Source organism: Nanorana parkeri, unplaced genomic scaffold, assembly GCF_000935625.1.
Source record: "Nanorana parkeri isolate BGI_ZX_2015 unplaced genomic scaffold, ASM93562v1 scaffold66, whole genome shotgun sequence".
Lineage (NCBI taxonomy): Eukaryota > Metazoa > Chordata > Amphibia > Anura > Dicroglossidae > Nanorana > Nanorana parkeri.
Window position 1 is genome coordinate 1,855,582 of NW_017306334.1, and position 24,036 is coordinate 1,879,617.

General features: G+C 40.1%; 1 protein-coding gene across 1 annotated transcript in view; it reads right to left on the reverse strand.

Moving 5' to 3' along the window:
• The window catches only part of LPP (LIM domain containing preferred translocation partner in lipoma), a 228,165-nt gene that overhangs the window by 4,574 nt on the left and 199,555 nt on the right, over positions 1–24,036 (reverse strand). Inside the window, exon 8 of the mRNA XM_018576414.1 lies at positions 3,101–3,279. Coding sequence (XP_018431916.1) covers positions 3,101–3,279 — 179 coding nt within the window. The remainder of the gene's footprint in view (positions 1–3,100; positions 3,280–24,036) is intronic.

The window sequence follows — 24,036 nt, forward strand, 5'->3', positions numbered from 1 at the left end:
TACTAAACTAAATGAATATTAGTTTTACAAAACTGGAATATTTTAAACACTTGAACATTTTGTCTGGTATGTCCAGGCTAGTAGTTAAAGGAGACATATGGGGAGAGTAAAACATACACTCCAATACTAAGATCAGTCTCTGCTTCCAGTCTACACTGCCCCCCTCCCCAGGGATTCTCCCCTCTGTGCACCTCTAGTGTTAGCTGGAGCTACATACACGGGAGGGGGTGGTTGCAGCTGGCTCTAGCAGAGTCAACGGTCAATAAGGCAGGCCGGGTGGATCCCAACAATATTATCAGAATCCTCCTTGACTGTGGTGTGGCTGTGTGCTGTTAGTGGGCATAATCCATCTGATCAATTTTTCATGACTCACAGGTGCCAGACTCCCAAACCATAAAGAGTACCTGTCATCTGCCAAATGCTATCACATAAGGGGCTAGGTATTCCCCTCGTGATTGCAATACAGTTGAGTGAAAGAAAAAAAAGTGTAAAAAAAATGTTAAATATAAAAAGGTAAAAAAATGAATCGCACCCCCATCGACCAATTCACACACATACAAACATGTGAGTAGGGCGCGTCTGTCTAAACCATTCCACAACACATATTGGGTATCATCATGCACGCCAGAGTAACAGAAATAATTCTAGGTCCCTCATGTACAGTTAACTCTAAATAGATGAGCTGCATAACTGATAATTTTGGGTACCATTATTGTTTCGCTGTTTTGCAGGCGCAGGCAGTTTTGAGGCTTCACATATTTGGTATTTATTTAAAACAATTTCTTCTTTTATTTAGTACCACAAATAATAATTTTAGTTTATATTTTATTTGATAAATTGTTGCACAAATATTGTGCAGCATACAAATTGCAATTTTTTAAAAATACAATGTTTCTGCTCAAGAAAAAAACTGGGCAAACAAGGTTTCAGTATTTCTTCTGGGAACAGAAGTGTTTGGTAGGAGGGCCTATCAACAATTTATTGTTTCATCGCTGATAACAGAATGCTTTCAAAAGTTTTTTTCTATTTTAGAACCTAATTTCCTACTACTATTTTGTAGATTTTATGGTCTGACAAACTGCAGCTGCTCTGCTATTCTAGTTCGATGTACAGGGAGCATGTATTACTTTGGCACAAACGCAACCTCACAGGCATCCTATGGAGGAGTCATACTGAGCAGCCCTGCTCATTAGGATTCATCCTTGTCATTGCACCACAAGTATGAGGGATAGATCTGGTTTGTGTACAGACAGCTTTTTTTCTTCTCTGTGATGTCAGTTTGGGAAGATAGTTTTCAGCAGCAGTCTGAAGCCATTTATGTCACAGCCATCTAATTACTTTTTTTCTACAACTACAAGACAAACCAACAAGATCCGAACTTACAGATGTCAGTATTGATTTCTTGTAGTAATTGAGGGGTGTAATGTGCCCTAACAATCTCAGAAATCCTGTGGTGTAATTTTAATTAACATTATGCCTGTATAGATGTATATACGTAAGCAGTGATATCATGATGCACTACAGTCACACTACAGAAGTCTTCGCAATGTGGTTAAGGGCTTGGGAAGAAGAAGGAATGCATGCACTTAAAGCTAACTAAAGTGTTGGGAAAACCATGGGTATTGACTGTGGCTGAAAACATATTAAAAATCAGTAAAAGTATGAATTTGCTTACTTCCAAACTCCTTCACCTGTCTCCGTTGCAACCTCATTGATGACAACCTTCTCGATCCCTTATAGCCTAGCATTCACCCAAAATACTCCACAGAAATTGCCCTCCTAAAACTCGCTAATGACTTACTGTGACCAACGGCCACTATTCAGTACTCCAAAGACTCTTGCTCTTCTCTGGTTCTCCAACTACTTATCTAAGCGCTCCTTCAGTGTTACCTTCAACTCTACCTCCTTCTTTCCATAGGGACCACAATGCTCTGTTCTTGGATCCCTTTGATTCTTTATGTACATCTCTTCCCTTGGTCAGTCGATAATCTTGCATTGCTTCCAATACAATCTCTATTTTGATGGCACAAATCTATCTCTCCCCTCCTCAGATGACAATTTCAGTCTCCTTGCGCATCCCTAATTTACTAACTGACATATTGGCGTGGACATCGCTACTTCTGAAACTTAATATTTTTTAAACTGAGCTTTAGAAATTTCCTCCCCCGACTTTTACCATTGAGCTCAATAGCACAACTATTCTTCCCTCTCCTTATGCCTGGGTGCTAGGTATAATCCTGAACTCTGACCTCTTCTTTCAGCCCCACCTCTGGAACATTTTCAAAATATGCCCTTTCTTAACCAAAGTAACCACTACTAAAGCTACTAATTCACACACTAGTTATCTTTTGACTATTGCAACTGCCTCCTATTTGGCCTAACTCTGCAAAGGCTAACCTCCCTTCAGTCCATCATAAAGGCTGCTGCCAGACTCATTTGCCTTACCAACCGCTTAGGCTGGGTTCCCACCTGGGCGGATTGAATATGCGCGTTTTCCGCGTGTTTTTTTACCGCGGTTTGCGGTAAAAAACGCGCAGCAAACGCGCGTTTCCGAGGGATACTTGGCTGTATCCCAATGGAACCGCCCGACCAAAACGCCCCAAAGAAGTACATGTACTTCTTTGGGCGTAGGGCGGTTTCCCGCGCGTTCGTACTCGCGGAAAACCGCACAGATGGGAACCATACACATTGAAAATAATGGCAATTCCCTGCTTGAGCGGTTTTCCGCGTGTACGAAAGCGCGGAAAACCGCCTAGGTGGGAACCCAGCCTTAGTGTCTGCAACCCCCCCTCTCATCACTGGATTCTGAACACCTAGAGAATTAAATTCAAAATACTAACATCATACAAAGCCAATCAAACCTCCATCTAACAACTGATATTTAACTTTCTCAAATCTCTCATCTCCACAGTTTCTACCTTTTGTATGACTTGCAGTTCCCTTTAAGATTGAAAACTCTCATGAACAGCAGCTCTCCTAGCCCTCTTGTATTGTATTGTACCTATACTTTCTCTCTTTACTTTGTATAGAGCTGCACAGACTTTTGGTTCTAAATACTATATAATAATAATAACAATATAATAATAATAATAACTCTTACTTGTGGAAATCCTCAATGCAGTGAATATGGCCTGATGCATCCACGGTGAAAGGGATTCCATCCAGGCTGCGAAAGCACACTACACAGATAAAGCACTGAGGGTGATAGGCCTTTCCGGTAGCTCTCAGAATCCTCTCCATGATTGGTTTGGAGCAAACGTTGCACTGCTCCAAAGTGCGCTGCATGAGAAGATACAACAAACCTAGTTGATGATGGTTGTAGCATACGACATACATTTATAAAAAACTGTACCAATATTTACAATAGATTATCCTGTTCGCCCACCCAGTCATCAAATATCTTAGAAAGCACAAGGCTGCCTTGTATACCACAATTATCAGAACGGGTGTTTACATTTTAGACCACCGAAGGTCTTAGGCAAAACTCCACATGAATTGCTGAATACACATATGCAAAAATACATATTTGAGCTTTTTCTGTCACCTTTCTGTTTAACACTGCAGATTAGATGTCCAATGATCAGCCCAATAAGCTGGGAAGCTGGGAACTTGGAGTAGCAACATTAAAGTTTTTTTCTTAGGTGCAGGGTTAAGCAGAGGTGTGTGAATCAGAAGACTAGCTAAACAGAATTACAAATCCTGTGGCAGGTAAAAGTATTATAGTGTTTTACCTATGTTTTTAGCCCTTTTTATTTTCTTTCTTTAATAATAAAAAAAAAAATCACTGACATATTATTATACGGGATTTATATAGCGCCAACAGTTTGCGTGGTGCTTTACAAAATGAGGGAGACAGTTACAATACAATTTCAGTACAATAGGGTTAGGAGGGCCCTGCTCATGAGAGCTTACATTCTAGTAGGAGGATATTTATATAGAACTGAAAATACAGCACAGGCAGTCCCCGACTTACGGACATCCGACTTGCGAACCGGGGTCCACAGTTCTCCTAAATGTACTGGCAGCCGCCGGTACATTTAGGAGAACTGTTGCTGCAGTGGTGTGTGTCCCTTCAAATCCCCGCTGCTCTCTTCGCCTGTGTTGGCGGAGGCAGCGGGGACACAGACCGCTGCATTCCTCCGCTGCCCCCCGTACCTCCGCTGCTGTGCTGGCCTCCTCTTCCCCGGTCTGGCCGATCCTCCGCTCCCCCGGTTTGGCCGCAGCTCCTCTGCCCTACCCCCCTGCCTCCTCTGCATCTGCAGGGTGCGAGCCATACCCAGCCTGCTATTGGCTATTGCAAAATGCAATAGCCAATAGCAAGCTAGCTATTGCACCCGCCCACTGCCTGCTGTCAATCAGCGTGGGAGGACCTGATAGAGAACTTTCTCTTTCAGGCCCCTCCTCTGCTGATTGACAGCAGGCAGATGCAATAGCAAGCCTGCTATTGCAATTTGAAATATTGAATAGCAGGCTGGCTATTGCTCCCATCATTAAAATAAACAAAAAAAAATTGAAAAAAAAGTTTAACAAAATAAAATTAAAAAGACAATTTTTTTTCAAAGTAAGAAAAAGTTAAATAAATAAAAATTTAAAATGCAAACAAAAAAAGTTTATAAAATAAAATTAAAAATAGAAAAAAACTTTTTTTGGTGTGTCATTTCAACCACTTGCTGACCGGGGTGTTTATACTCCCTTCCTGACCAGGCCATTTTTCAGTATTCAGCGCTGCGGTACTTTGACTGACATTTATTCCGTCATGCAACGCTGTACTGAAATGAATTGTATACAATTTTTTGGGGACAGATAGAGCTTTCTTTTGGTGGTATTTAATCACCACTATAGGTTTTTTTTTTTTTCTACTGTATAATAAAAAAAGTACTAAAATTTTGGAAAAAAAAACCTGTTCTCCCTAAGTTATGTTATAAAACATCAATTATTACCCAATATTTTGGTAAAATATAAAAGACGGGATCATGTCGAGTAGATAAGACACCAAACATGTCAAGCTCTAAAATTGTGCGCACCCGTTAAATTGCAAAAAACTACCACTCAAAATTGACCATAGCCGACGCTTTAAAAGCTTTTACTGCTCATCAGTTTAGTGTTATCAGTGATTGATGACCCCAGAATTATTGCTCTCATTCCGACATTCGCGGCGATATGTAACATGTGCGGCGCAATGGATGTAATCGGCATTTTCGCACGTAGGCGGGCTTGACGCATGTTTGCGTGTGGGGGCGGGGGACTTAAATTTTTTTTTTTTAATTTTTTTATTGCTTTGATATGTGATTTTTAATTTTTTTTGTAACAATTTTTTTTAAACCTTTTCTTTTTCCACTGAACTTTATTGCTATCGCATAGGGAGCAAGCAAGCTCCCCATGTGATAGCCAATTTGCAGTGACAGGTCCTCTTTATGGAGACATCAGGGGTCTTAAGACTCCTAATGTCACCAGGGACCCCCAGAGAAGCTGATGAAGCAGAGACCTGCTTCACTAGCTTCTCTCTGGGTTCTGTACCGGAGTGAGACACTGAATGCAGGCTGTGATGTAATTCACATCACTGCCTGCATTCAGAAGAGCAGATCAAACGGAGCTCGTGTACTGAGCTCCGTTTGATCTCCGGCCGCAGAGCTGCTGTGCTGGTCACGGGCTCACACCGGGAACAGCGGAGCCCAGGATCGCCAGCAGTGGCGGGGGGGGCCCGCACACCCGACCGGATATTACATGCTATCGGGCGTCTCTACAGACGCCCGAACGCTTGTATGTAAACAGCCATCGCTGGCTGTTTACATTCAAAGCCGGTTTCCCGCTCGTGCTCGCCGCTCTAAAGACGCCCACCCGCCCTCAAGAAGCCGCTGTCCGGCCGTTTAATTATAACGGCCGGACAGCAGGTAGTTAAATAAAACATTTTTTTATTATATTATAATCTTCTGAACAACAGTAACAGACAGCAAAACAAACGTGACCCTTCCCGATGCTATCCAAAACTTAAAAATGTTTTTTTGGCTGGAGTTACACTTAAATGTGCCTGTTCAGACTTTCATACAAATTCAACTTAAGTACAAACCTACAGTCCGTATCTTGTATGTAACCCGGGGACTGCCTGTATACCAAGAATAATTAGCTGCCATGTAACCCACCTATATTTACAAGCGTACAAAATACACCACATTTGAGCAATCAAACGTTATCCTTGGACTGAACCTTAAAACAACCAGCCATAGCTACCAAATATAGCACAATGTTTTTAAACAGTAACTTCTTTCCTGAAATAAATGCCTTCAACTTTTTCACAGGTCATCCCTTTCCTTTTTGAGTTAGAGATCTTATTTCTTTTTTTTAAATAGACATCTTTAAAAGGAAGATACTTTTTACCACAAATATTACTCCCTGTGGAAAAAATTATGCTTTACTCTGGAAAGTATAAAAACAGAAATCTGAACCCATCTATTCCCTTCCATTTGCTAAAAACACCACTATACCAAAAACAATTTCACATTTTAAAAGTTTCTGGTGACTTAAACTACCGAATGGTTTCTTGGCTTTCTTGTGGATTAAAGTGATCAGAACGCTGCCCTTGAGACACAGGTCTGAGCAACTGCAGCTGCCATACAAATGTATATAATAGAGAATGCAACAAGGGTGGCAACATTTCAAGGGAGGAAGTACCACACAAAATTCTAATGCACACAGAAAAATAGAAAGATACTATGACAGAGATATCCCACAGCTAAAGTCCCCCAAATCCCCAAAAGATAGGAGCCATGAACCAGCTCAGAGGTTTAGTTGAAATAAATACTTTTGCATGGATTGACCTTTTAATGAAACTTCGTCATTTAGGATAAGAGTAAAGGAAAGTCTAATGTTATATTTAATGAGAACTAGTCACACTTTTCTACTACAGTGTTTAAAAAAAAGTAGCATATTACTAATTGTAGGCTCAAAATCTAACATTGTTTGATGTTCCTCTAGGTGCCACCATCAGAAGTTATCTTGTGTAAGCTTCCAATCCCAATAGGAAGCCAGGATACTGGCCAAGATAGCAGTATCACCAACAATTCAAAGCTTCTTAAAAAACCTACGTGTGATCAAGCTAGAAGAACCAGGTATAGAAGTTTAGCATATTAGTATATTAGATGCCTGCAAAAAGACAATTGCTTCCCCACAGACAGCAAGAGTCCTATTCAGGAGCTGCTGGCAGGGAACTGGCCTTTCTACTCAGGTTAAGTTTGCTTTAGAAAGAAAACAAACTGTAAGACATTGGACACCTTTTGTTTTGATGCACCTGTTTTTATTTTGTTTTTGCGGATTTAGACTAAGGGTTGAATTGGCTTGTAACTAAAAAAATCCAACAGGAGCGGGACCCAATAAAAATGGCAACAGCGGGTGTGCAGACTCAGGAACTCAAACACATAGATTTCACCAAAACCTTAAACTGTTAGATGGTTTAACTCCTCAGCATCTACCAAAGACTGAGATATCAATTTTGGGTGGAAATACCTTTATAAGCAACACACTGTTTTGCATTGGATTTCATCTAAAGACATTTAATTAATCTAAAATGAGTGCAGGCAAACTAAAGGGTGATTTATTTATAGCTGCTTGGAAGTACTGCAAGGTCTATGCTATAATTAAAAACCAAAATCAACAGCAACATCAAACAGCAAAGTTTTAAAAGCACATGGCACCAATGTGATACTTGTACCTATGTCACTTAAAGCTCCTAGGAGCCACTCATGAAACTGTACCGATGGCCCAATCCCTCTATCATGGGAAGAAGCCATGCAGAATGTGAGCTGCCTCCCAGCTGTGAGGATCACGCATGCAGTCAGACATCAGTCTGACAGATAACCCCAGTGGCACTCCTTTTGTGCAATAGGGACACCTCTATCTTGTGCTAAGCTATGCAACACCCTGTAAATTCATTCCAGCACACACTGTGCTTGAAAACAAAATGTACATTCACCAGATCCATTATAAAATACCTCAAATGCCCTTTGAAGTACAAAACATTATACACTAGTCACTGCAGACTTCCCTGACTGACTATATTTTCTAAGAGATGAAAATGAACACTAGAATTATTGATATAATTAGAGGAATATATCTATATATATCTAGATATATCTAGATATATATATATTATAATGAAATAATCTTGAAGTCCAGGCTTAAAAACAGAGACAAGGATTCTGATCAGTTGTTATGGGCTACAAGATATTGCATTGGCATATTTTTCAGCTCTGATCTGATAAATCGAACATATAAATCACAAACTGCTATAAACTAATATGTGATCAGTTACAAATTGCTACAGACTACAAGAATCACTTTAGAGCACATGTATGACAATGTATGATAAGGCCTTTCTACTTTCCTTTGGCACTGTTGAAGTTGTTTAGTTGTGTGTTATGTACAGTACATCTGCTGGAGCACATGAAAAGAATGGACTTTTTTGGGAAGGAGGTAGGGCTTTGCCACAGGACTGGTCCATTCATGAAAGGTTATCCAAGTGGCTGTCCTAAGAGCTGTGCAGAAGTGGAAATAAGTATGCCTGTCAAATAGAAATTCCTACATTTCATTTTCAAAAGTTTTCTGAAGAGCACACATTATTCCATTTAGTCCCTGAATGTCAATATCCCCTGACTATTTCCTAGTTAAGTACATGCAGAATCGGCTTTCCTCTAAAGCAATAGAGTCCTGTCCAGTGGATCCTAGTGCTAGTGTGAGAGGTGGCCTTTAGTTATGATGCTGCCCTCTATGTTGGAAGCACTATGCCAAAAATCAAGAGGGTCAATCTCCTAGTGCCTAACGCTACCCAAGCAGCTTTATTCTTTATGAGGAATCCAAGAAGCATGGATGCCTCATTACTCATTGATAAGTGGCCTCTTTTTCCCCTCTAGGTTTCAATCCTTCTACTTGCCTGCCTGAGGACATTGACCTCTTGGTAATCCAGAGGCTCTGGTACCTCCATACCAGGAGCAAAGATCTCGGAATGAGACATTTCATAAAGGTCATCTATAGAAACTGCATATGCCTAGATCCTTTTCTCCTGTCATGGAGATGCTGCAGTGCCATGGAAACACTGAAATTGCGAAGCAGTAGAAGGAGCAGGATACCACTGCCAAATTTGGCAGCAAAGACGTTTATGCACAAAAGGTACACATTGGCACAGTTTGGTTAAGCTAAAATCAGGTTGCAAAAACGTTGATATAAATTTATAAATTTAGACACAAGGATATAAATCCACTTTATGTGAACCCTATACCTTAGCAAACAAAGTAGTGGCGACATCATTAATGTGCTGTACATAGTCTATGCAGAGAGCAGAGCTGTGAGTGGGACTCAAAGATGCCAACAGGCAGCCACATAGCCACATACTACAAGGGCCTATAAAAGGTTTCTATTTTTCTGGCCGCTAAGTTTATTACATAGATCTGCAGAATATTAATATGTCATACAAACTGGATGGTGTCAGTTATTTTGTCAATTAGTGACACCTACTAAAAAACATCAGCATGTATACTTTGGCATGTACTGAAACGCAGAGATTAACACTCTATCGTCAGATTACACTGAGAAGTGCAGGGAGGAATGGCGTGCCTCTCAAAATAGAACTTCTGCAACAGAGTAGCAGACAAGCTCCTAACCAGAAATCATTCTGCAATGGCAGAAAAATGAAATGACAGACATTTTGAAAACATATCAAATGTTCCACTTGCCAGCATGGATTTAAAATGAGCGCCACAAGTAACTTGTGTGTTGAGACAAGTATTTAGAAAGTAGTTAATTTCCACCACTATAAACACATTAACAAAATCACGTGTACACAAGTTATACATTTGAGACACAGTAAAATTTGTTCTTCAGTTATGAAGCTGCTCCGCCACGTCACCTCTAGGTTAGAATAATTTTTAGTGTACCAGAACAAAGGCCTAGTTTAGTAGATAGTTCCCCCAATGTACACTAAAGACTTCTACTTGAAAGTGAAAGTACTATAAAAGTACTATAAAAGTATCCTCCATTATCAGGTCAAAAAAAATCAGCCACTGCAGAGTGACAATTGGAGCAGCTCAAGTAGGTAACGTGATGCTGTTATGTGACACTACAATAAGATTTGTTCTGCGGTAGAAATGACAATGGGAGCAACTAAACCTTTAGATCAGCATCTATGGTTAGAGGAAGAGGGATAACAGGTACACCGCTTAACTGTATTATATGTATAAAGCATAGCAATGTGCTTTACAAATGCACACTGTGAGATGGGCGGCAGTGTGCATAGTGCAGCACAGCGTAATGGAGAGCAGAAAGCAGTAAACACTCGCTGTTATAAAAGTGCCCCCCTAGCGCTGGATATCAGAAAAGTGGGTGATAAGATACATTGATTAGGGGTACATTTCCTTTACTTCAACTTTATTAACTTTGCTTTAAGATTGTGAGTGGGAGACTTGCTATGTCTATATCACCCTTACTGACAGCTATGACACACAGCTAATGCGTAAATTCTTCTACATGTGTGACTGTTGGTGGCATGGAACCTCATAAACAAACAGTGATTAATGGATATCTACTTTAAAAGGAAACAATCAGGAGGAAATATGGGAAATGCTGTTGCAATTAGAGGTTACTTGAAGTCTGAGCTTTTGGCATGTCAGCTTCCTGACCTCACACTAATTTATAAAGTGTTTGCACAGCTCTTTGCTGCACGAACAAGATTTGCAGCACTGTATGGCCACTAGACGGAGCACAGAAGCATAGGAATTTCCTCTGCTCCATCACATGGCCATACAGTGCTTGGTATAAAGCTGGCCATACACCTTACAACCATCGCAAGACTTTTGTCTATCGATGGTTGTACGGTAATAAAAAAAAACATACAATCTGCCCATCTTGGACAGGCAGATAGTACTTGCGATCATCGCAAGCCCGGCCTGTGCATTTGTCTTACGAGCAGGCCACAAACCCGCCGACAATCATACGATTCTCGGCGGGTTTTCGAGCCTGCTCGCAAGACAAAAGACGTGCGACCGTACAGTAGAAACGGTCGCGCGCATTCCATACACCTGCCGATTATCATACGATCGCGTGATTTCCCGCGATTATGGTACGATAATCGGCAGGTGTATGGGCACCTTAAAAGTGTTAAGCTCAGAAAAAGTAAGTTAAGCTAAATGAAGGGTGAAATGTAACTCTTTCATATAAAGTCTAAGAAATTATAATACTTAAAGGAGAACTATGAGGTGAGTGCTTCTCACTCACCTCATAGTTCTAGCCGACCTGTGACAATGAGACTGTCACAGCACGGCTCTCTGCCTGACAGGGAAGGGGCTGGATTCCCGCCTCCCAGCTCCTCCAGCGCCGACTGGCGGAACAGACGGGGGAGGGTACAGCTGGCTCTGCCTCTAGATAGGTAGAGCCAGCTGTCACTTACGCAGCTGGGCGGATCCAGACATAATTGTCGGCATCCGCTTCAGCGTCTCAGTATACCGCAAGCTTTATACTGAGCTTAGGGTGATGGGAGGACGCTAGTTTGTGTCCTCCCATTACCCTAAGGAGAAGTATGGGGAAAAGCCCTAACCCCCATAGTTCTCCTATAAAACTGAATATTCATGTTATTGCAAAGTCCATTCACTGCTTCCTTTTCACTATCCTTCCACTCTTACACAAGCCCAAATAATACAAGTCAAGCTGTTGGTCCTGTGCTGAGCATGTCCTCTTCCAGTCTGGCAGCCAATCTGCCAATAGTAAACATCAGGGCTATACAGCCCATTGGAAATTTCCAAAACTGGAGTTGACAGACATTCTGGTTCTGGTCTCAGTCACCATGCTAGCACTTTCAGTTACACTGGTAAAATATGTTGAGGGGAATTTATCAAAGTGGAGCAGACAAAATCTGGAGCAGCTGTGCATTGCAACCAATCGGCTTCTATCTTTCATTTTCAAATCTTAACTGAACTAAATAGAGAAATTAATTGGTTGCCATGGGCAACTGCTCCAGATTCTGTATGCCCCAGTTTTGATAAATTCCCTGCATAGTATTTAAAAGGGCAAAGCTAATTGCAGAACTGAAACAAAAGCTCTTGCTAGTACAGAATGTACTGTTGCCGAGGAGACACATGTTTTTACATACAGATCCAGATAGAGAAAAAATAAAAAACAAATTCAGAGGTTACAGTTGAAATCACTAAATTAATGTAGCTCCATAGTATTTAACACATTGACTGTGTTAATGATTAAAGATCAGCAGCAAAAACAGAACATATTAAAAACATCTTTATTTTATCCCACCCAGGATTTTATCCTGCCTAATAGCAAACCTATCAGACGTGTATAAACGTAGAGGCAGGTCTGAGGTATCATTACAATGCACCTCACAGAGGCCCCTGTATTGTATCTATCTTTCTAGGTGTCATCCAGTAGAAACTAGTACAATTATTATGATTAAAGGCTCACAAATGCTCATACAATGAGTGGAATGAATAGTAAGCAGGCAATCTGAAAATGACCAAAATGATCATCAGGTTTTGCCAGTTTTGGCCTGCTTTTAATATGTAATCTGTGGTCCATAATTGCACACAGAGGTTGCACATATGTCTATATCTAGACCTAAAAACATTAGGCATTGGTTTTTGACTGTTGTCTACGTGACCAGCTTTGATTATGTAGTACTAATATGTTCTGTAATACAACTGGGATAACCGCTGCCATCAAATACCATCCTTGCCCATTACCTGGTTTCCTTGGAATCAAGTTACTTATGTTCATACTTTGTGGGAAAATTATGGAATTCAGCAATTTGGGATAGAATATGTATGGGTTCTACCCTATATCAGGAATGCACAACCTGCAAATCTCTAGCAGATAAGGAATACAAAGTCCAAGCATTTTTATCTGCCAGCCTTCAGCAGGGCTTGTGAGACTTGTAGCACAACGATAACCACAATGCTGATGCCTGCCTTTCCCCATTTTACATGGAAGTAGGTGATGATAAACATAATGCAACCCTAGGTAGAAAAAAATATAACACTGCCAATAGGCAGCAAGATATACAGCTGATGACTGAAAGCACATACAGTTACTCCTAGCATTACAAGAGCTGGAAGGCGTCAGATTTCCATCCTTATTGTAGATAAAAAAATGGTTATACCAGTTACAATACAGTCATATGTAAGATGCGTAAGACCCATTCACACTGAGCGTTTTGTAGCGCTCAAAAATTGCTCAAACATGGAGCTCAATGTAGCTCTTCCAATGCATTTCAATGGAGATGTTCACATTTCACAGGTCAATGTCGCCTGTAGCTTGTAGCTCAAGCTTGTCGATTGAACATGACCTATTTTTCGGCGGATTTTGTGCGATTTGGCCCAATAGACTTCAATGGTGTAGCTCAATGTCGCACATTACCAGCGATTTTGCGCGACATTGCACAACATTGTAATGTGATGTCACGCTACAGAAGTGTCACTTTTGCACAGAAATATAAGCAGGAACATAAGCAGGAATTAAGTCACATCAAGACCGCTTTTGATTGGATACAGCCCAATGTAGCAGCTACGAAGTCCATGCCAAAAGTAGAGCTACGTAGCGCGATAATATGTGCACTGTAGCTCAATGTCTCTCAAAGTCACTCAGCTCAAGTCAGAGTTGAAAAATAGTTTTTTTGTTTTTTTATGTAGCTCAGTGTGAATGGGGTCTAAAGACTTCTAGATGTCAATATTATTCTAGTCATGACTACCTGACAGGACACACAAATTCTTCCTGTGACAGACTGTTTTTCAGCCAAACTACATATCACAGTTATTGCAACAGTACAATACATAAAAAGAGCCTAAACACATAATTCTGGAACTCATCCATAACCAAATTTCAAGAGTTCTGTATAAAAGTGCTAGAGGTACCAAAGGACTTCACAAATGCATGGCTACTCAGAAAAGTTCCATTTCCATCAATCTATTGTGTCCAGGGTTAGTACTACGCAGCTAAAAGCTTTACATAAAACATTTTAAGGCATGCCAGACAGAAGCAGAATCCTCTTACATGTTCTCCCTCCACCTTGAAGATGAAACATTCCTGGAATTACTGAGATCTTTAAAGGCAGAAAAGTTTGTGATCACCTAAGTTTTCTTCATGGTTAATCACGGTATAATACCAAAGCGTGTACTTGCCTTTAGGTAGTGATTCATTCTCCTTCACATCACAGCCAAAATAAATCATATACATCAAAAACTAAACTGCTGAAAAAATATTCTAGGTTGTGCACATGATTTGATGTGCTCAGTTGTCTCTGGTGTAGCTCAGAATGGATATCTATTTTACATCATCCACACGGATCACTCGAGTTACAAATACTGCCCAAATCTTTACAAGAATAGGTAAAATATGACCGCTTATTGTTTACATAGAATTGTATAAAAATCAAAAAGTGTTTGGGCTTCAAGTCTGTTCATAAAAACGTGAAACAGAGTATATGGTACAAACTTTTTAATTTGATCTAAGCAAACTGAAAAGATAAAACTTTTCTTTCTATCAATTTGCTTACATTTAAATGTAATATATTTTACTATATAGTGATATTAAAGTAAAAAGATTTTAAATCTATTTCAAATGCTGAATCAGCTGGTCCCCCTAAGCACTGGCCCTGATATCCTGTTTTAGGGTGGCTTCTTTCCCTTGCAGGATCCTATGGAATCACCCTTGTGTGTGGTAGTATGCAGAGTGTGTCTCCACAAATATATATGTACAGCAAGACAATTCACTATCCCTCCCCCTCCACACTCCTCCTTCTTCCCTTCTCCAAGCTAGCAGAGGAACAGCTACTGGAGACTGCTCTGTCCATTGTGGTCTTGTACTCAACAGTATGTACAGGTAAGCAAAGCTGAGAGTGTTGGAGCCAGCTGTTTGCCAGGCAATGTATAATATTTGTTTGACCTTAATTCATTATTGAAAAAAACATTTGAGAGTTTTATACTACTTTAACCTAAATGTAGCAGATTTGAAAGTCTTCTTCAGATACTGCTGTTGTGTTATTAGTTGTGTTGGATATGAGGTCTACACTGCATACACATCTAACTATTACAATAAAAATGAACATGCCTATAATATGTTGCAAATACAGATCTCATTTTAAACTTTACAGAGATTCAATAGCTTAATATAATCAGTCATTGCCAGTAAAACTAGTGTATAGAGAATAAATAAATGTTCCCAGCAGCTTGATCTTCATGGGCTTTTATGCACTGCAATTTGGTTATATAAGTGCTAAGAACACCAAGAGAGCCAGGCACAGAGTGAACAGACAGCATGTAACCTGATGCTAAATCCCTTTCTATTTACACTTAATGCAGACCTTTACACTCAAAAATCAAATTCTACCAATGCATACCTCTATGTATCATGATTAATAATAACATAGACATGTCAGGTGTAGAATGCTGTGATTATAAAACACTTACACAACATGCACTTCCTGCTTTGAAACGGCAAAATGGCTTCAGTTTGCCAAATCAATGCACACTGGAATGGCCTTGTCATCAGCAGAGCATTGCTGGGAAATCTCATCTGTAATCTCAGGAGATCTCAGGGAAAGGCATTTTCCTCCCCTGAGATGATGTGCATGGTCACATGTCCTAGTCACATGTGCCAGAAATCAGGAAATAAAAGGAGAGCTAGTAATCTGCCCTTAATAAACATGGCCACTATCAGAAGACTGGGGAAGAAAAGAGAAATTAGGTATGCAAAGAATACAAAGCCTGCAATTATCTAGAAGTATGTGTTTGTAGAATGTCATTACTAAACATTTCTAAAGGTGTGTTTGTTGTTATTTTAAAGATATGGGTAATGGTCCGCTTTAATTTGGTGTACTGTTCATATGTATGATTCCGTTCTCACTAAAGACGGCAATGTCTGTTTGTAACCGACCCTTTCTTCTCTTCCGCTACTTTTTATCATTATGAGCAAAAGCCAGCAGGACATTCTCATCAACTGACATCTATGGAAAGCTATCCATCTGGGCACTGACCACTAATAACCATTAGCAGTCAAGAGTGTTTTAAGATTTTCTTGAAGTGTTTGAAGTGAGGCACCTCCTTACTTTCTTGGGACACCAACATAAAGTATCACTATATTGCAGGTATAAGTGAATGCTTTTGTTCATCCATACAAATATGTCTATATCTAAATAGTTTATCTCGATCCACCAAGGCAGCCGAAATCATAAGTAGAATGTAGGTTACACTGTTAGTAACAGAGGTCGTACAATAGAGAAAGCTGAAGTAAAAGATCCACCTATTATTTAACATGGGAAATCCATTTAGAGCTCAACTCCCTCCTTGAAGGGACATTCAATGCTGAAAGTCAGTACATTAAAATTCTTGTTAATAGTTAGGTGTTTCTTCTTTTACGTCTTGCCATATGAAAACCACCATGTTGTATAACTCAGATGATGGAATGCTCACCTGAAAAATCTCAGTGTACACAGATATAGCATACAGTGATACTTCCAGCAACTACAGACTTGTGCGCAGTAGCTAGTCCTTAAACATGGCTGCTTTTCCTGCTCTTTTGTACAGTCATGTATTTAAAGCCATTTTAAATTGTTTTCTATCAGCCAGAGGACTGCCAACTCACCTCCTTTATAACCAAATGTTTACATATTCTAAGCATTTTTCTTAGCATCAGCTTTAATGAAGTATCACTTTTTCCCTTTTTCCTGGCATGAATTTATGTGCACTCACTTCTTCAAATAGCAGCATAAACTCCCACACAAAAATAAAACAGCATCCAGAGCCGCAGTGTGCCTGTTGACAGTGGAGGAAGTTGGTTCCATCTGCCAAGTGCAAATTTTCCTTGGTTTCTGGCAGATCCCAAGTAGTAGCACTGTATCCAGTGAACAGCTGTGTGACTCTGCAGAAAGAAACTTGTGTTCTCTCACTTTGAAAATAATGCATACTTTCTGTGAACAGCTCACAAACACTTCTGGAGAACAAGGTGATAAAATAACATATGACATCAAACAGCTACATACAGTTAGAAAAGGGAAGTTATTTGCATTCACTCAAGATGGATTGTTTAGGTATATATAAAGCCATTTTTTTTTCTAGTTTTGAAGAGTGGAGCAGCATTGGAACCCTTGTAGTCTGATAACTAACCACAGGCCCAGCAGTTGGGAAGTCCAAGTAATATTTTAACAGAAAGTATTATCGTGCTTTTGCTAGAACCAGTGGTTCATTATTATGCCTATTGGTGTTGCCTGAAACTAAAACACTTTACTTGTACATCCAAAATACAAAGACCTTTTATACTTTAATGTATGATACTACGATACGATAATATACTGAAAATCCCATTAAGGAAGCCGGGTGGCATGAAATGACTCACTGCCCAGCTTCCTGATTAGCCAGGAAGCAGTCTACATGCATCCCTAATATATCACATATACATAAACACTAATCCCACATCCCAACTACCACCTGCAGTGCCTAGCAAAAGTGATCTCACAGGCCTTGCAGCGAGAACCTTGGAATGCGGAGGTCCCCAAATCTTGTAAGAAAACAGTCCTGCGCTGTGCAAGGTTTGCTTTAACTCCATTTCTGCTATCCTTAAATGACCGAACCTTCAGTAAAATACATTTACTAGTGTACCCAACTTCCTTAGAAAGACAAAATCATTAACAAAATATTTTTTCTTCTTCTTTGCATTCTATTAAAAATGAATATGTTTCATTTAATCTATTAGGCATCTCACTGTCCTTAATTTACTTCTGTCTAGCAGAGATTAAGTTCTTAATGTAATCATCCTTCAAGGGAAAAGAGAAAAGGAAGTAACATTTTTACTCTTGCAAGGAATGGAACTTTGCCTTCAAGTCAACAGCAGCAGCTTCCTCTGCTTGGCATCATCAGGATCCTTGAAAAAAGTCACCAGGCCATAGCATAAGTTTCATAAGCAAAGATGGTTTAGATGAGTAAATGCATTAAACTCATGCCTCTATCAATCTTGAACATCTCTAGACTTTGTAGAATGCCAGTTTATTTGAATAGGTCCTCTTTGCAATAGCTCTGTGAAGAAGAATAACAGTCAAAAGGTCTAGTGCCAAAGATAAAATGGGCACACTCGTATTTCATATAAATTACTTTCACTGCCTTATTCTATGGATCTTTTTTAAAAATAGTTTGGCACAGATTAATTTCTTTTAATCATTAGATGTCTCACAGAGGCTCAAAGATGAGATAACTAAGCAATGTTGAAGAAAAAGAAATCCTGAACTCCAGGCACACAATCAGGGCAGTAGCTAGGGGCGAGGTGACTGAGGCTAGTGCCTCGGGCACTGGTGCCGGGGAGGGGGGCGTAGCCAGGGCTCAGAGCGGCAGGGAGAAGTGGGGAGGCACAGCCTGCAACTAATCCTTTGAATCCCCGCTGCTCTGCCCTGCCTGTATGGCAGAGGCATCGGGGATCCGAGGAGAAGTAAGGCACTGAAGCCGGCGGGCTGGAGGGAACTGTCACTTTAGAATGGCCGAGTGGTGAGGAGAGAGAAAGCCGCTCGGCCAGGATCTGACAGCCCGCGTCTCTCTCCCTCCTCAATGCTCGGCCATCCTGGAGTGACCGCGCTCCCTCCCCCGTCCGGGGGGAGAGCAGCGGGGATCCACAGGAGAAGTTGGAGGCTGTGCCGCCCCTCTGTGCATGGCCGAGCGGCACAGCAAACGCTGGAGCGATCAGCTGATTACTCCAGTGTTTGTAAATAACTGGGGACACATGGTGTCCCCAGTTATGAATGAACTGGAAGTCATTTACATCACTTCCTGTTTATTCATGCGTTTCTGAATGGGGAGTAGCAATCTGTACAGAGGCTTCTCCCCATTCAGAAACTGGTTGATAGTAAATAATTTCTAAATGAATGGGAAGCCTCTGCATTTTCCATTCATTTAGAACAGAGTCTGCAGAAAAAGAGATTGAGGACTCTGTGTCCTCAAACTGGCCTGTCTCAAATTATGTCTCCCACTGCAGGTTCTCCTCTGAATGTCGACAAAAATCTTTATTTTAGCCATAAGCCTTTCTCTGCTATAGGAACCAGTCACAGCTTCAGCTTTATTGTGCACTGCATGATGGGTACCTGCGTTCTTCCAAGTTTTCTTAAGGCAAGACTATCATCAGCACATAGGTGCTGCCTTGTGTAGGAGATCCCCGCAGCAGTCTTGGCTCCCCTGCTTCAATTAATTGCTAGTGCCTGTGTCCATCAGCTTACGGCTGCCTTGAAGATCTTGATGCTCTAAATATCACAAGTACTATGCATTTAAGAAAACAAAAAAAAGGATGATTTCGCTTCTCATTTTTAAATAGCACTTTGTAGCACATTTTTGAGGGGCATCAAATGGTATAGTGATATATGTCAATGTCAAGACTTCAGGTTTAAGCTATACAGAAGGTAATGTGAGCACACAGCTGGTAAATAAACTGAGGCAGCAGTTATGCTTAGGCCACCTGACACACTCCTTAAAGTTACTCCTTCATCTGTTGTGCTAGAGATACTGTACCATAGCTGTAGCTATACATCACAGAAACTGTACTTACACATACCAATATGCTTATACCTATTCAATCAATAAATATACCCAAGAATACTCAAGGGCTATTAGTAGGTAACTAGCACACAGATGAACAGTTATGTGTAAAGCTCAGTAATCGATGAGCAACAAAACAGATTTCAGTTTAATATTGTCAGAAAAATGAGAGCTCATTTCAGAGCCAATATTAATGAATGTGTTTTAGCTTCAGGATGGTCAGTAAATCCTGCTGACCAGCTTACAAAATGAAACCTTACTACACTGACGAGATATTGAATAGGCTTATAAAGCAAGGTTCATACTGACGCATCTAGTGCAAATTCACGTCAGAGAGAGCAATTTCCTCTTTGCAGGGAAATATGGGCAAGAACGCAGAAAAATCACATTTAATTCTAGCACTTCAAAGCCCCCTTTGCAGAGTGACAGGTTATATCATTTTTTACACGCATTCTTTTTTTCCTTAAAGTGCAGGAAACTTTTATCCCCAGTTCCCAGCTTTAGAAGGATTCCTTTGTACTGTCAGTATGATTTATATTTAAGTAGTGCGGCATTAAAATTAGGCACACAGTACAGTGTTTTTATGGGTTCTAACATTTCCTGCTGATCACACTGAAATGTAGCACAGAGTAAGAGCATGCATATGCACTGTTCATATTAAAACACTTCACATTAACCCATTTAATGGTAGCTGACTATATGTCTTTTGCTGATCTAAATAAAAAGTCAAAATAGTGTCCTCTCTATATTATTTTAAAGTGACGGAATGTGTCTCTGTAAATGGTGGCATCACACAATTATGCTTCTCAAAATAACTCATAAAATTCAGTCTGCTTATTTTCATTACTGGCATCTCTCACTGTCAATGTGTGTTCCACAAGACTGTGAATTTTCTTGACAATGTGCTGTAAAACACATAGAGAGATCTGAGTTGCAAAGAAGAGGTTAATTCTTGTCCAAATTCCCAGCTGGATATTTAATTACTAAGGGTGTTACATTACAGTACATACGCCTGGGGCTTTTCTTGTACTTTTAAGATATAAAACTTTTCTGTAAATGTCTAAAGTAATACATAATATATCACACTCTCCTGTTTTTACTACAAACCAGTAGCAAGAACAAGACTGTTACCATACAAACAGCAATTTAAAATGGCCTTTGCATTATGATGGTCAGATCAAGAAAATACCTGGGGAAAAAAAAAGTATTTTAATGAAATATAATTACACATCAAAATGGTAAGTGCCACTTTCTGGGGCACATTCCGTGCATGCACTGTATAAATTACATTCTGGAGCTGCTACATTTGACTAGCTCAAGAATACATTAAGCTAGTTTTAGGGGGCTCTAACTGACTCTGAAGTGTCACAGAAATCCTTGGGCTTCAGTCTAGAGCTGAAGAGAGAGAATGTGTGATGGGCATGCCAGAAAGTCTTACATAACTGGCCTATCTTGTTAGTTCAGTGCAGTCTCAACATAGAGGTAAAATCAGCAGAAGCTGAGTGGGTGGGGCCAGGTTCTTCAAACCAGAACATAAGCGTGCAATAATGTTTTGTAGCCATCTGACTTACTTTCAAAAGCATAGTAAGCAACACAAATTATGCAATTAGCATTGCATCTATTTAAGGCAGGCTTGCTTAAAACACTGTTTTGACAGCAATAACCACATACAATCTTAAATCATCTAGACCAGCCATGTAGTAAAATGGGTTCCCTCCTCCCATAGCCCTCTTGAAAACAGGACATGGGTCTTTCTTTCTTGATAGACTGAAGTGTGCCTGAACAGCAGACTTTACTCTACATTCCTGTTCATTAAGGGAAAGATTATATAGTGTAATACCCCATGTCAACCAAATTTTAACTTTTCACTTACGTTGCTGCAGAACATCAAAATATGCTTTTTTTTTTTTTGCTATATGCTCCTATACTTTTTTCACACCAACACTGCTTTCTGCATTACTGAATGACTGGCATACAAAATTAAGTTGTGTCAGATACAATTGTAGAAGGTCCTGTAGATAAACTCTCAGACTGCAGCTCCCAGTTTGCCAAAATACTGATAATTTGCAAGTGCTTGTTTGTGTTTGTACACAGATGTGCCTAAACCATTCAAAGGGTTTTGTTATTTAATTGAAAATACTAACAACAAAAAAACAAAACAAAAAAAAAAGGACAACAGATACAAAATATCCATACTCTTTAACTAAGTTAGCTGGAGACTAGACACTGACTTTTCTGCATGTATAATAATGAATTCATTTAAATATACAGGCCTTCAATAAGAAGGCGCATTGTATGTAAATCAAAATGAGGACGATATGTATGCCAGTGCAAATTTTCTAATTCAGTATCGCATAACCTTTCCTAAAGGCAAATATTTCAAGAAAGATAACCACTGAATCTTCAGCATCAATTCAGATTAACATAAAACAAATTACTTTGAATGAACAATCTTATTAAAAAATGATACACATCAAGACTAATTAAAAAAACTCACAAAAATTAGTAGTCAACATATTTGAAGAAGAAACTCTTTAAAAATAAAATAAAATTCAAATGGAATGCAAACAAATATATTCTGAAACATCACTTTAAAATGCTTAATTTCTATGGTGTGTGTTTCCACAAACGCACAGACACAGCAAGACAAGGCACTCCCACTGCTCCCCACTCCAAAACCTCCCTTCTTCCAGCTAGTAGATGGACAGTTGCTGTAGATGGCTCTGTCCCTTGTGACCTTGTACTAGACAGGACGTTCATGGAAGTGGGGCTGAGAGATTTGGAGCCATTTGTTTGGAAACATGATGACTAAGTGCTTGGACAAAAATATAAAGGAATGCTTTGCTGGGCAATGTATATTTGTTTGATCTGGATTCATTATTAAAAAGGTTTGAGCATTTAATACTTCTTTAAAGAACTCCAAAAATATGTAAAACAAAAAGCCCTAAATTCAATTATGCATTCTTTAACCATTTTGATATTGCTTTTTTTAGGCAACCAGTACAATTACCTGAAATCAGATATCAGGTGGAAGCCGATAGCCATAAGGTGGCACTGAACTCCATATCTCACCTTCCCCAGGCTGCTGCTTTGTGACAAAATCCTCCTTTCATGCCGCCAGATACACACCAGAACAGATATCTTCTGGTGCTCTGGAGGTTAACACCAGCCACTATCAGGGTCATAAAGTTGCACCACTTACCTGCCCTTTCCTCATTCATAGAGCTTGTACTATTATTGTTCCACAATGCAACATGGTCTAAAAATGGGCAGGGCAGATCTTGTCTTTCATATGGTCCTCACCCATTTACAGAGTGCATTGCATTGAGGGCAGGGCCGGCCCTAGACTATTTTGCACCCTAGGCAAGACCAGCTACTTGCACCAACCCCTCCTGCGGCGCAACCCACAATCCCCCCCCCCCTGCGCAGCCCCATTCTCCTGCGGGTTAGCTTCTGCAGTCGACAGGTGGATGTAATTTAATTTGAAATAGCCAATAGACTGGCTATTGAAACCCCACCCACTGAGCAGGAGTGACCCTGAGAGAGAAAGTGGTTTCTCAGTTAAACTCCTCTGCTCAGTGGGCGGGTGCAATAGCCAGCCTGCTATTGGCTTTTGCAATTTGAAATAGACGGGGGCGCCAATGGGGGTGAATGGTCAACGCTGCGCCCTAGGTAGCAGTGCACCCTAGGCGACTGCCTAGTTCCCTAGTGGCAGCACCGGCCCTGATTGAGGGATAATAATAGTAGGAGCTCTATGAATGGAGAAGGGGGCAGGAAGGGGTGAACGAACAGTGCAACTCTATCACAATGATTGCTGCACCATAAGATCTTTCTGGGGTGTATCTAGCAACATTAAGGGAGGATTTTGTTATGAAGCAGCAGCCTGGAGTAGGTGGGATACACACCATTACATGTAACTAATGTGATTTGTGCAGTAGGTAAGTACACTTTAGCTTTAAGGCAGCTTTTATAAATCAATGATGAGAAAATAATTTGAACGATGCATGTATGGAGCTTATGCCCAAATTAAAAGGTACTAGAACTATTACTAGTTCTCAAAATCTCAACTATGTATGCTACAATTAATTTTATTTATTGGTTAAAAAGAGTGACAGTGCCACTTAGGACTTCATATTGCTAAGACCTGCTATGCTTTTGGACATTTGCGTCAAACAAGCATATCTGTAAAGGTAAATGAAGAACATGCGTTTATACATGAGGGAACACTGTGCTGCCTATAAACCTTTTCATAGACCCAGAGGATTACAGTAAACTTAGAGGCAAAAGAACAAAAGCAAAACAGTTATGAAAACACACACAAAAAAAGAGCAGGAAAGCACATTTTCTATTCAATCCAACTGCATCTTGTTTAAAGCATTGCCAATTTGTGGAGTGCTGGGTTATTTATGAAGTGTTTGGGATGCTTCATTTAGGTAATAACAATCCGGAGAAAATTGGATGTTAGCAGCCAGAAGCAAAAGCT